This window comes from Lissotriton helveticus, chromosome 1_1, assembly GCF_964261635.1.
Source record: "Lissotriton helveticus chromosome 1_1, aLisHel1.1, whole genome shotgun sequence".
NCBI lineage: Eukaryota > Metazoa > Chordata > Amphibia > Caudata > Salamandridae > Lissotriton > Lissotriton helveticus.
The window spans coordinates 27,465,283-27,479,525 of record NC_136057.1 but is presented as its reverse complement, the minus strand read 5'-3'; the positions used below and the strand labels follow the sequence as shown (position 1 = coordinate 27,479,525).

The window sequence follows — 14,243 nt, the reverse complement described above, 5'->3', positions numbered from 1 at the left end:
TAATTCATTACAGAAAAGAAAAATGTGGAAATATACTATACAGCGCTGTGGAGGCCGATAAGTCTGGCTTATGTGGGCACCCATGTCAGAGGGAAATCGCAGATTTAAATCCCTGCTCTTGCCCTGTGCATGCAGCATCACAACAAAGCCAGACCTATTGGCTTTGGCCGTGAAGATCAGTCCTCCGAGCGCCTGTGGTATTGTGAACCATAGAGCTTTCTTCTCTACCAGAGTCGTCGCTGCCCCGTACCTGGTGGCCATGATGGAACGGTGAAGCATCTGCAGGCCTCGGCCTGTCGCGACCCTCATGACGCAGTCAGGCACGGGGTTTCAAATGTATTCCAACGTAGCGGTACGCTCTGTTGTGCCTGATTTAGCTATGGCCGCCTCGGATAGTTATACACATGCGCAGACTGCCGCCTGCGCCGCCTGCGACTTCCCCGGACGGCTTCCGGGCGCGTCTTGCGTCACGCGTGTCTGTGCGTGGAGCGTGCGCGGGAAAGATTGACCGGTGTCCGGGACAAGGCGCGGGAGAGCGGGAGCGGCGCGAGAGCCGTGTGGACCGGTGAGTGGGCCCGCGGGGGGAGCGGAGGGCCGTGGAAGCCGGGGAGGGCCAAGGAGGACCTGTTGAAAGAGATTTAATTTATTTATTTAATTTTATTTTATTTATTTATTTTATTTATGCGTTTTTATATACCCGAAGGTGTCGGAGCGCTTCACAATAGGAACAGAACTGATACAAGAGAACATTACAAGTGAACAAATTACAAAAGCAAACGTTACATTACATGAGGCAAAAGTGACAATTGTGAGCAAACAAAATACCAGAGGAGCAAACGGTGCATTACAGGAGGAAAGAGTGACCTCACCAGGGACCCTCGCAGCGCATCCACCTGTGACGTGTTCTTATGTCATCCATCCTTCCCCCTGCTGCATGGGTCATAGGGCCATCCAAGTTCCATACCACACCACTCATGGGCTTCACCTTCAGATCTGGTGTAGCTGTGGAATTGGAGGGATGGGTACGTCTGTGCAGGTTTGGCCCTCCTGCTGCGGCTTGTCACTTTTCCTTTCTCATCTAGTAGAACTTCCCATCTCTGAAGGTGAGGCTGAGGCAGCAAACTGCTGTCACATAAGAAAGAAAACTCGGTTAGTCTGCCACTGTTTATCTATCTTCTATATTTATAAAAACCAAAGTATGTCCGGTGTCCTTTATGCATTACTACACCATTCATCTGATCGGCATGAAAATTTGGGAAGTTGTTCAGTACACTCCTGCGAAGGTTTCTGGCAACAACAAAAAAAAAGTTGTTAAAAGTTGTTGCATACACTCCCGCGAAGGTTTCTGGCAAAAAAAATTGTTAAATATCGGCCCCCCAGGGCCCTCATAATCTTTCCAATACTGAACGTTTACACTTTCCGGTGCGACTCGCTTTTGCAATAACCATCAACAAAGCACAAGGACAATCGCTGCAAGTGTGTGGACTAGATTTGGAGAATCCGTGCTTCTCACATGGACAACTGTATGTGGCCAGCTCACGCGTTGGAAAACCTTCCGATTTATTCGTCTACGCACCAGATGGAAAAACAAAAAAAAAACATGTATCCACAAGCACTCGAATAAAAAAACATAATTAAAACAACACTTTGAAATGTTTGTCATATAAAATTGAATCAGTTTCAATAAAAATGACAATGTAAATTGAATGTTGCCATAACAAGTTTCCTTTCTTCTGAGATCGCAGCAACGCGCAAGCTAGTTTTATATATAATTTAACAGTCTTAGTCGTGCGCATAATTGAGAGGTGGGCCAGTTTCATTTTTTAAAACGAAGATCTGGGCAGAAGATAAATTGTAATACATTGTTACAGTGTGATGACTTAGACTGTTTTGTATATGCCATCTTGGTGCAGATTAGAGTTGATGGAGGGGTAAGATAGCAATGGGAGTGGGATACAGCAGCCTTCACATGGGTGAGCCCCTTGTGTCCAGGTTGCAGGAGCTCCCTCTTGCCTCTGGTATCTCCCCTCCAAGCTACTAAAGGCTGCATTCTCTACCAGTTCTGCGTAACCAGTTCACTGAGATTGTCGTCTGTGTCCTCTCCTTGTCCAAAAGTGTTGGCAGATGTGCATTGGGGAGTTGCAAGTAGCAGAGCATAGCTGTAGTGTTCGATGTTTGTATGGAACATCGTAGGACATCATCCCTTGCGGAACTGCTGTCTACAGTGGGTTTGGCACTGAATCCAAAAACTGAAATTTTTGTCTAACAGCCTGTTCAGTCGTGCATCACTTCATTGACAGCAGAAGATTTAGCTTCCCACTTAGGAGTTTACTAAGTCGCTGGATTTAAAAATATAGAACTTTTGCGGCAAAAGCTACTTACTGCCAACAGGAGTGGCTGAAAATGGATCTGACAAGTCGACAGCAGCTCCAAGAGTGCCGGATCCACGGCAGATTTCAGGGTGTCCACATTTAACACATTGACATGTAGTGAATATAATTGGCAATCGTTTGCACAGTGGTTGGTTGTTCTGAAAATGTTGCGTGGATAAGGTTCCCTCCTGGATCAACGGTGGGCATCACTAAGTGGGCCCAGCAAACTACTGCTCATTTCGAAGCTAAAGTTATTTTTCCTTTTTGTCACACTTGCAAAAGTAATTTAAGCTGTTTTTATGGTACAGACCCACCCCAAGGTAGTAACCTAGTCCTGTATATAGAATGAAAAGTCACTGCATGTCCGACTCACTCCTACAGAGGCTAGCAGCTTGGCTTAAGCAGGTCCAGTTGGTGCTGAGCAGTTGCAGGGAAGACCTCTGTTGTGTCCCTGTAGCTCAAACAGGATGTGATCCTTAATCACTTCTGGGGATCCTGGGTTCAAGGCAAGTAGGTCCAGTCTTCTTTCTTCAGACAGCAGGGCAGTCCTCCCTCTGAATCTTCCACAGGTCCAGGGTCGTTCTGATGAGAATCTGTGAAGCTTCCTTATTTATACTTAGTGTGGGGGGAAATCCCTGCTCTACTCCCAAACTGGTTCTGGTCATTTCTTTCCCAGGTTTTGGTGGCAAATACTAGGGCATGCCTGGTGTCCGCTTTCTTTGTGTACGTTGCATGTAGTGTAATGAGGACAAGGCACAACTCTCAAGCCATGTCGTCACAAAGACCCAGTACTTTGAAAGCTTTGCCCTTATCTGGTTGCAAACTGATTTTAACGGTTACGGACCCTGTGTTAGTCTATATGCGAGATAGCCATGCTACAGTGAAAAAACAACTGAGTTTTTTGCTGTCAGTTCATGGTAAATTTAAACGCACATATCCTACTTTTTTAAAACTATGCACCCTGCCCTATGAGCTGTTAGGGTCAACCTTATTGGTGACTTATAAGTATTAAAAAGGAAGGCTTAGGCCTGTCAGTTGGTTTATTGGGCCAGGTCGAAATGGCAGTTTAAAACTGCACGTTAGGCTTCCTTCCGTGGGCGGCCCGAGACAGGTTTTGCTTTTATTTTCAGTAGGTGGCACAAGGCGTGCTGCAGCCCGCTGGAACATTTAATTTACAGTCCCCTGGGACATGTAGTACCACATAAAAAGTAATTCTAAGTAAATTAAATGTACCAAACAAATTTATAAAAAAAAATTCATGTTTAAAAGTGAGAGCAGAAAAACATTACCGGTGGTCAGCAGGAGTAAACGGCGCACAGTCCTAAAAGCCAACAAAAACGTGTTCAGCAAAGGAAGGCAAAAATCTGTGGTGACCCTTCAGAGAAAACTTAGTCCAGTACAATCACTTTGTTGTAAAGTACGTTGGCCTTGTCGGTAATTTGGAAGGTTGTTGCTGAAAAGTAGGGTTTAATTTTAGTCTAGACTTCATTCAGCACCAGGAAGTTTGCTAGCTGTTGTTGTGCTGAGGACAGCCTTCTAAAACTAGCTAAAAAATTGTTTTAATCAGTTGTACATCGTTGACTGGTAACTCCTCACCTTGATGTGCAGGTGTTTCTTTGATGTGTGGCAGTCAGTTGCTTTGAGAACCAGTAGATCTTTCTATTGGTTGAAGATCATTGCTGAAAGGATAGAACCATTAAATAGGCCTGAGGGATCAATTGATGGTGTCTGATGAACAGCACTTCCTGAGGATTCCTCAGAGACCTGTTTCCATGTTTCCTTTTGCCTTGTGGTAAATTGTGCTGCGAAGTCAAGGGTTGGAGCAGAGAAATGTGATCATATCTTTCATTTGCACTTCTTCATTGGTGCTCTTCACGTGACACTAAACAACTCTGTTCAGTGGGTTATTTAGTGTTTCACCCTTCCCATGGGTGAATCGTGTGGTTCTTCCTCACAAATTGTTTTCCTCAAAATGGTTGCGAATCCTACATTTAATAGTACAATTTAGTTCTGAAATTTAACTTGTGAAATATTCCTGTTCACCTGGGCATTACACCCTAGCTGAAGAACAACTACTGTTAAGTAAAACTGTATGGGCCCATTAAAGTATTTTCCAGGTGCACGCAGCGGGGGAGTGTTGAGTGAGGGAGGATCGGTGTTGGGGGTGTCTCCAGGCAAGATGGGTTAAAAGTATTACTTGAGTAGGATGAGCATTGTCCCACTCAACAATTTCTTTGTATTTGCAGAGCAGAAAACCCTCCAGCTCTTCCCAGGGTGGCGCTTGTGGCCGCCCACCTTTGAGTGTTAAACGCATTTGGTTGCCTCTTAACCGGGGTGTGGCTTCACAGAACAATCTACTGAAACCATGGCGGACACACTGGAATTCAACGAAGTCTATCAGGAGGTCAAAGGTTGCATGGTAAGGAAATAGTTTATATCAAGAAGGTGGAATACAGTGGTGTGGATACTACGGGTTGTGGTTTAACTTATTTGTTATACGGTTTACCCATACTCTCCTCCAGACATAAAAAGAAGTTTGAGGGTCCTCAGAAAACATTATTTTTAAATCAAATTGTTTAATATTATCCTATTTGACAAAGACTTGGCTCCTTCTAGACATCCCTTCATGACTCTGGAGAAAAAGGGGCTGATTGTTACACCCCATATTACGAAAACCCCTGTCCACTCTGACCTGGTATGTTATTCACAGCCCTTTGTGCACCAATTCTACCACTCGTCTGCTCTTTTAAATTCAGTACCATTATGTGGGTAACACTTATTTTTTTTTGTCAATAGTGTGCTCTATAAATATGCCGGTAATTTGTTTAACTTACATCTTATCATGTGATACAGTACTCCTGAGCCAATCAGAGACGAGCTTGCTTGGGATGTGAAAAGCAGTTCCCCAGCTCTGTTGCTTTTTCAAATGCAAACTCACGTAGAACTGATTCTGCCCCAGCATTGCCGACCTTTCATAGGTAATGCTGACGCATAACTGCCCAGCTCTACTAATCTGTCAGTCACGTGACTGAATCTGAACTAGTTCTACCAGTCTTTCAGAAGTAGATCTGTTATATCACTGACACTTAACCACCCCTAATGAGTTTGATCAAATGATCCTGACAAGTGGCTCTTCCCAAGTCCTGCTAGCCTACTAATTGTAATGCTGACATTGGATAAACTCACATCCAAGTCTGCTCGCGTTTAGGAATGATCCTGACCGGTGACTGCAATGTGGACAAGTTGCCCCATGTGATTTGTGACCGCTTAAGCCAGTTTGGGTTTTTATAGCCAGCAAAATGCTGCCTCCTGGAACTTGTAGTTGCTGTTTTCCTTTGTGTCTGTGCACATAATGTTCTTCTGACCTGACTGTTGATTTTGCTCTTAACTTGGAGAGACTTTGGAAGTCTCAGACCCTTTTTTAAGTTCAAAGACATTTTATTGATAGGAACAGGGGTGTCAATGTAAAATACAAAACATTAATGAACAGCATACAGAAACAAGCATTTGAAATTCAATAGGTCTCGCAGCATTAGAGTTAGTGCATTTAGAATTGTTTGTGTTTTTTGTTGTAAATCTTTTGCATTTTTTTTTTTTTTGCCAATGCTAAACAATTACAAATCAAAAAAGCAATAAACAATTGTAAAAGCTGTAACTAAAAATCCTGTGAGACCTATTGCACTGTGTGAAGGTGAGGTGTTGAGGGTGAGTGAGGGTGGGGGTGAGTGAGGAGTTTAGTGTGAGTGAGGTGTTGATGGTGAGTGAGGTGTTGAGGGTGAGTGAGAGTGAGAGTGAGTGAGGGTGAGGTTGAGGGAGTGTTATTGTGAGTTAGGGTGAGGGGTTGAGGGTGGGTGAGGGTGAGGGTGAGGTGTTGAGGGTGAGTGAGGATGAGTGAGGGTGAGTGAGGGTTTGAGGGTGAGTGAGGGTGAGTGAGGGTGACTGAGTGTGAGTGAGGGTGACTGAGTGTGAGTGAGTGTGAGTGTGAGTGAGTGTGAGTGAGGGTGAGTGAGGGTGAGGGTGAGTGAGAGTGAGTGAGGGTGAGGTGTTGAGGGTGAGGTGTTGAGGTTGAGGTTTTGAGGGTGAGGTGTTGAGGCTGATGTTTGTGGGTGAGTGAGGGTGAGATGTTGATGGTGAGTGAAGGTGAGGTGTTGGGTGAGGCGTTGAGGGTGAGTGAAGTTGAGGGTGGTTGAGTGAGGATGAGTGAGAGTGAGGGTGAGTGAGGAGTTGAGGGTGAGTGAGTGAGGGTGAGGTGTTGAGGGTGAGTGAGGGTGAGTGAGTGTGTGGTGTTGAGGGTGATTGAGGATGAGTGAGAGTGAGGGTGAGTGAGGATTTGAGGGTGAGGCGTTGAGGGCGAGGCGTTGCGGGTGAGTGAGGGTGAGAGTGATTGAGTGTGAGTGAGTGTCAGTGAGGGTGAGGTGTTGAGTGTGAGTGAGGATGAGTGTGAGTGATGGTGAGTGAGGTGTTGAGGGTGAGTGAGGTGTTGAGGGTGAGTGAGGAGTTGAGGTTGAGTGATGTTCAGGCTGACTGAGGGTGAGGGTGGGTGAGGTGTTGAGGGTGAGGTTAGCGTTAGCTTTTTGTGACTGAATATTTCTATGTTCGTAATATGTTTCTTATATTCGAACTAATTCCGTCTGGATAAATGCTATTGTGTTATGCGTATCTCTTTTTGTGTAACTGTCGACTATTGTATTCAATGCGTCCCATTTTCCGGATGAATCGTTCTTGTTTATTTCCCTCAGAAAAATTTGACTGTTTCCGATTTTTTTTTTTTTCCGTCATATTTTCTTTATATTAGATGGAATTCCGTGTGAAGAAGTGCTATTGTTGTTTGCGTCCGTTTTTTTGTGTAACTGTTGACTACTGTTTTTAATCCGTCCCATTCTCCGGATGAATAGTACATCAATTTGAATGTATTAATACGTGTGTGTATATACGTATTAATAATGTTTTATTAGGATGTATGAGTGTTTTATTTGTATTGCGCCTTGTGTATTATCGAGTTTTGAGTTACAATATCCTTTAGTACTGTTCTAAAAGATATATGTTTGAAAAATGGGTTTTGAATTTTTCTTGATCTTTATGCGAATGTTGGCTCGTGTTTAAGTTGATTCTTCGGGATGCATTGAGTAATCTTTGCTAGTGTCTTCCTGGTATGTAGTTTCAGTAGTTTCGTTTCGCCTGAGGTGGCACTGTGATGTTTATTTTTCCTCTGACTTAGCTTTTGCTTGTCATTTGTACCCGTATGTGACTTGTTTCGCCGCTATTCATTTATTTTGTTTGTTGCTTGTTGTAGTTAAAAGTATTATGTATGCACTGTGTATGTTCTCTTTTTTGTGTTTTTTTTTATATTTTCTACATTTCAGGGAATGAGCTGCTACGATCGACAGGTAATGACAATTTTATTTGCATATTATGAAAAAGTGCCTTTGTGAGTTCTTATACTTTTGTTTATGCATTTCCTTTTATTGATGTTAATGTAATTATTGTTTTCGGTCTGTGTGTGCGTGGCGTTGCGTGTGTGAGTGGCGTTGCATGTGTGAGTGGCGTGTGTGAGTGGCGTTGCGTGGCTGAGTGGCGTTGCGTGGCTGAGTGGCGTTGCGTGGCTGAGTGGCGTTGCGTGGCTGAGTGGCGTTGCGTGGCTGAGTGGCGTTGCGTGGCTGAGTGGCGTTGCGCGGCTGAGTGGCGTTGCGCGGCTGAGTGGCGTTGCGCGGCTGAGTGGCGTTGCGCGGCTGAGTGGCGTTGCGCGGGTGAGTGGCGTTGCGCGGCTGAGTGGCGTTGCGTGGCTGAGTGGCGTTGCGTGTCTGAGTAACGTTGCGTGGCTGAGTGGCGTTGCGTGGCTGAGTGGCGTTGCGTGGCGTTGCGTGGCGTTGCGTGGCTGAGTGGCGTTGCGTGGCTGAGTGGCGTTGCGTGGCTGAGTGGCGTTGCGTGGCTGAGTGGCGTTGCGTGGCTGAGTGGCGTTGCGTGGCTGAGTGGCGTTGCGTGGCTGAGTGGCGTTGCGTGGCTGAGTGGCGTTGCGTGGCTGAGTGGCGTTGCGTGTGTGCGTGGCGTTGCGTGTGTGAGTGGCGTTGCGTGTGTGAGTGGCGTGTGTGAGTGGCGTTGCGTGTGTGAGTGGCGTTGCGTGGTTGAGTGGCGTTGCGTGGTTGAGTGGCGTTGCGTGGCTGAGTGGCGTTGCGTGGCTGAGTGGCGTTGCGTGGCTGAGTTGCGTGGCTGAGTGGCGTTGCGTGGCTGAGTGGCGTTGCGTGGCTGAGTGGCGTTGCGTGGCTGAGTGGCGTTGCGCGTGTGAGTTGCGTTGCGCGTGTGAGTTGCGTTGCGCGGCTGAGTGGCGTTGCGCGTGTGAGTGGCGTTGCGCGGCTGAGTGGCGTTGCGCGGCTGAGTGGCGTTGCGCGGCTGAGTGGCGTTGCGCGGCTGAGTGGCGTTGCGCGGCTGAGTGGCGTTGCGCGGCTGAGTGGCGTTGCGCGGCTGAGTGGCGTTGCGCGGCTGAGTGGCGTTGCGCGGCTGAGTGGCGTTGCGCGGCTGAGTGGCGTTGCGCGGCTGAGTGGCGTTGCGCGGCTGAGTGGCGTTGCGCGGCTGAGTGGCGTTGCGCGTGTGGCGTTGCGTGTGTGCGTGGCGTTGCGCGTGTGAGTGGCGTGTGTGAGTGGCGTTGCGTGGTTGAGTGGCGTTGCGTGGCTGAGTGGCGTTGCGTGGCTGAGTGGCGTTGCGCGTGTGAGTGGCGTTGCGTGGCTGAGTGGCGTTGCGTGGCTGAGTGGCGTTGCGTGGCTGAGTGGCGTTGCGTGTCTGAGTGACGTTGCGTGGCTGAGTTGCGTGGCTGAGTTGCGTGGCTGAGTGGCGTGGCTGAGTGGCGTTGCGTGGCTGAGTGGCGTTGCGTGGCTGAGTGGCGTTGCGTGGCTGAGTGGCGTTGCGCGTGTGAGTGGCGTTGCGTGGCTGAGTGGCGTTGCGTGGCTGAGTGGCGGGGCGTGGCTGAGTGGCGGGGCGTGGCTGAGTGACGTTGCGTGGCTGAGTTGCGTGGCTGAGTGGCGGGGCGTGGCGTTGCGTGGCTGAGTGGCGTTGCGTGGCTGAGTGGCGTTGCGTGGCTGAGTGGCGTTGCGTGGCTGAGTGGCGTTGCGTGGCTGAGTGGATGAGTGAAGTTGTTTGCGTCTGAGTGTGAGAGTGTGAGGGTGAGTAAGTGTGTGTGAGGCTGAAGGTGTGTGATGGTGTATGAGGGAGATGTTGTGTTAGCGTTTCTGAGCGGGTGTGAAAGAGTGTGATAGTTTTGTTGTGTGAGGGTGATGTTAAGAGTGTGTGTATATGTTAATATTAATTAAGTAATGTGTTGTTATTAACCAAAGGTGTCACATGTCCCCTTTGTATTACTTCTGTCTTATGTGTATATTAGTATGTAATTTTCGTGTGTATGTTTTGTACTAACTGTGTTAATATTTTGTAACGTGTTTGTGGAGTCTGTTTTTTATTTTTTTTTAAAAATGGCCGACGTATAGCGTCACGTCGACGTCTTCTATGTTTAGCGGTCTAGTTTATTTTTGAGTTGTGTGTGTTTTTTGTTTACGTTTTTTTCTAGCCAATCGGAGCGCGACGTTTTTGACGTAGCGTTCCGATTTGCATACGTCAACGGTGGAATTCCCCATAGATCGAGAATGTTGGTGCGCGGAAGGCGTGTTCTTGTTCCTGTGGTGTTGCTGCGTCGTTTGACAGGTAAGAATGTAATCCTAAGTTTCTTTTAATGTAATGTAATGTAGTATATATACTATGTTAAAGTTAAATACTTGCGAAATGTATTTATTTCGCTCGTAATATTTGTAAATGTTTGTAATGTAACATAAAGTGTTGTTTTTTATTGGCGATATGTAATGCATATGTTTTGTTAAACTGTAATGTAATGTATTAATTTTATTTTTTTTGTAATTTGACGTACAAAAGGTGTTTGTTTCATTCTGAAGTGCTAAATGTGTTTTAATATATTGATGTAAGTTGTGTTTGCATTATCTTTTTGTGTGATGCTGAAGTAGTCGGATAATTTGTTATTGACGTACTTGAAGTATGAAATGAAACTTTTTGTGTCTATGCTGACTGTAGTATTATTAGCAATGTATGAACGACATGTACAGTGAAGTAATGTATTTTTCGTTAGCTTTTTGTGACTGAATATTTCTATGTTCGTAATATGTTTCTTATATTCGAACTAATTCCGTCTGGATAAATGCTATTGTGTTATGCGTATCTCTTTTTGTGTAACTGTCGACTATTGTATTCAATGCGTCCCATTTTCCGGATGAATCGTTCTTGTTTATTTCCCTCAGAAAAATTTGACTGTTTCCGATTTTTTTTTTTCCGTCATATTTTCTTTATATTAGATGGAATTCCGTGTGAAGAAGTGCTATTGTTGTTTGCGTCCGTTTTTTTGTGTAACTGTTGACTACTGTTTTTAATCCGTCCCATTCTCCGGATGAATAGTACATCAATTTGAATGTATTAATACGTGTGTGTATATACGTATTAATAATGTTTTATTAGGATGTATGAGTGTTTTATTTGTATTGCGCCTTGTGTATTATCGAGTTTTGAGTTACAATATCCTTTAGTACTGTTCTAAAAGATATATGTTTGAAAAATGGGTTTTGAATTTTTCTTGATCTTTATGCGAATGTTGGCTCGTGTTTAAGTTGATTCTTCGGGATGCATTGAGTAATCTTTGCTAGTGTCTTCCTGGTATGTAGTTTCAGTAGTTTCGTTTCGCCTGAGGTGGCACTGTGATGTTTATTTTTCCTCTGACTTAGCTTTTGCCATTTGTACCCGTATGTGACTTGTTTCGCCGCTATTCATTTATTTTGTTTGTTGCTTGTTGTAGTTAAAAGTATTATGTATGCACTGTGTATGTTCTCTTTTTTGTGTTTTTTTGTATATTTTCTACATTTCAGGGAATGAGCTGCTACGATCGACAGGTAATGACAATTTTATTTGCATATTATGAAAAAGTGCCTTTGTGAGTTCTTATACTTTTGTTTATGCATTTCCTTTTATTGATGTTAATGTAATTATTGTTTTCGGTCTGTGTGTGCGTGGCGTTGCGTGTGTGAGTGGCGTTGCGTGTGTGAGTGGCGTGTGTGAGTGGCGTTGCGTGGCTGAGTGGCGTTGCGTGGCTGAGTGGCGTTGCGTGGCTGAGTGGCGTTGCGTGGCTGAGTGGCGTTGCGTGGCTGAGTGGCGTTGCGTGGCTGAGTGGCGTTGCGCGTGTGAGTGGCGTTGCGCGTGTGAGTGGCGTTGCGCGGCTGAGTGGCGTTGCGCGGCTGAGTGGCGTTGCGCGGCTGAGTGGCGTTGCGCGGCTGAGTGGCGTTGCGCGGCTGAGTGGCGTTGCGCGGCTGAGTGGCGTTGCGCGGCTGAGTGGCGTTGCGCGGCTGAGTGGCGTTGCGCGGCTGAGTGGCGTTGCGCGGCTGAGTGGCGTTGCGCGGCTGAGTGGCGGTGCGCGGCTGAGTGACGTTGCGTGGCGTTGCGTGGCTGAGTGACGTTGCGTGGCGTTGCGTGGCTGAGTGGCGTTGCGTGGCTGAGTGGCGTTGCGTGGCTGAGTGGCGTTGCGTGGCTGAGTGGCGTTGCGTGGCTGAGTGGCGTTGCGTGGCTGAGTGGCGTTGCGTGGCTGAGTGGCGTTGCGTGGCTGAGTGGCGTTGCGTGGCTGAGTGGCGTTGCGTGTGTGCGTGGCGTTGCGTGTGTGCGTGGCGTTGCGTGTGTGCGTGGCGTTGCGTGTGTGCGTGGCGTTGCGTGTGTGAGTGGCGTGTGTGAGTGGCGTTGCGTGGCTGAGTGGCGTTGCGTGGCTGAGTGGCGTTGCGTGGCTGAGTGGCGTTGCGTGGCTGAGTGGCGTTGCGTGGCTGAGTGGCGTTGCGTGGGTGAGTGGCGTTGCGTGTGTGAGTGGCGTTGCGTGGGTGAGTGGCGTTGCGTGGCTGAGTGGCGTTGCGTGGGGCTAAGATACCTGAAGCCACTCGACACGGCAGGCAGGGGAGGGGGCGTAGCGGGGGTGTGGGAAGAGTGCGGCTAAGGGATGTTAGCGCTGAATCCAACTTGCGTAATATGTTTTCTATATTTGATGTAAATCCGTGCGATGAACTGCTATTGTTATATGCCTACGGCTTTGTGTGTAACCCGTGACAATTGTGTTTAATCCGTCTCATTTACCGGATGAATAGTGCTTGTTTATTACCCAAGTTAAAAATAGGCTGTTTTACTTTTGTGTTTGTACATCCTCGTCCTCGCATCCTGACCGAGATTTCTTCGTTCTTTTGTTGGTGTTCTGTTGTCCTAATAATTGTTAGTTTGGTGACCTGAAGCTTGAAAAACATAATTGCGCGTATTTTTACTTTGGTTGTTATTTTCTAGGATGTCTTTCGGTTGCGTATCTTGAGGGTGTATTTGTAGGGTGAATTAGGACTCAGGATTTCAATCTAGGAGTTAGAGTGTGGATTAGGATAGTTTATTTCTATTCTTCTTTTTGTTGTTGTATGTGTGTGTGTGTGTGTGTGTGTGTGTGTGTGTGTGTGTGTGTGTGAGAGGGTGAGTGAGGGTGTGTGAAGCTGAGGGTGTGTGACGGTGTGTGAGGGGAGCTTGCACTGCTGCTGTCGGTGCTGTACCTGTTCCATGTGTAAGGGAAGCTTGCACTGCTGCCGCCTGTGCTGTACCTGATCTATGTGTGAGGGAAGCTTGCACTGCTGCTGCCTGTGGTGTACCTGATCTGTGTGTGAGGGAAGCTTGCACTGCTGCTGTCGGTGCTGTACCTGTTCCATGTGTAAGGGAAGATTGCACTGCTGGTGGCTGTGCTGTACCTGCTTCGTGTGTGAGGGAAGCTTGCACTGCTGCCGCCTGTGCTGTACCTGATCTATGTGTGAGGGAAGCTTGCACTGCTGCTGTCGGTGCTGTACCTGTTCCATGTGTAAGGGAAGCTTGCACTGCTGTTGGCTGTGCTGTACCTGCTCCGTGTTTGAGTGAAGCTTGCATTGCCGTTGGCTGTGCTGTACCTGCTCCGTGTGTGAGGGAAGCTTGCACTGCTGCCGCCTGTGCTGTACCTGATCTATGTGTGAGGGAAGCTTGCACTGCTGCCGCCTGTGCTGTACCTGTTCCATGTGTAAGGGAAGCTTGCACTGCTGTTGCCTGTGCTGTACCTGCTCCGTGTTTGAGTGAAGCTTGCATTGCCGTTGCCTGTGCTATACCTGCTCCGTGTGTGATGGAAGCTTGCACTGCTGCTGTCGGTGCTGTACCTGTTGCATGTGTAAGGGAAGCTTGCACTGCTGCCGCCTGTGCTGTACCTGATCTATGTGTGAGGGAAGCTTGCACTGCTGCTGCCTGTGGTGTACCTGATCTGTGTGTGAGGGAAGCTTGCACTGCTGCTGTCGGTGCTGTACCTGTTCCATGTGTAAGGGAAGATTGCACTGCTGTTGGCTGTGCTGTACCTGCTCCGTGTGTGAGGGAAGCTTGCACTGCTGCCGCCTGTGCTGTACCTGATCTATGTGTGAGGGAAGCTTGCACTGCTGCCGCCTGTGCTGTACCTGTTCCATGTGTAAGGGAAGCTTGCACTGCTGTTGCCTGTGCTGTACCTGCTCCGTGTTTGAGTGAAGCTTGCATTGCCGTTGCCTGTGCTATACCTGCTCCGTGTGTGATGGAAGCTTGCACTGCTGCTGTCGGTGCTGTACCTGTTGCATGTGTAAGGGAAGCTTGCACTGCTGCTGTCGGTGCTGTACCTGTTCCATGTGTAAGGGAAGCTTGCACTGCTGTTGCCTGTGCTGTACCTGCTCCGTGTTTGAGTGAAGCTTGCATTGCCGTTGCCTTTGCTATACCTGCTCCGTGTGTGATGGAAGCTTGCACTGCTGCTGTCGGTGCTGTACCTGTTGCATGTGTAAG

The 14,243-nt window shown here is 47.5% G+C and overlaps 1 protein-coding gene across 3 annotated transcripts in view; it reads left to right on the top strand.

Annotated features, from left to right (window-relative positions):
• The first annotated feature begins 424 nt into the window (after positions 1-424).
• The window catches only part of SSRP1 (structure specific recognition protein 1), a 93,186-nt gene continuing 79,367 nt past the window's right edge, over positions 425-14,243 (top strand). The window contains exons 1-2 of one of the 3 annotated variants that reach the window (XM_078674408.1): positions 425-565; positions 4,619-4,791. In XM_078674408.1, coding sequence (XP_078530534.1) covers positions 4,738-4,791 — 54 coding nt within the window. In that variant the 5' untranslated portion in view covers positions 425-565; positions 4,619-4,737. The remainder of the gene's footprint in view (positions 566-4,618; positions 4,792-14,243) is intronic. The other 2 variants (XM_078674564.1, XM_078674486.1) reach the window with 2 other exon arrangements.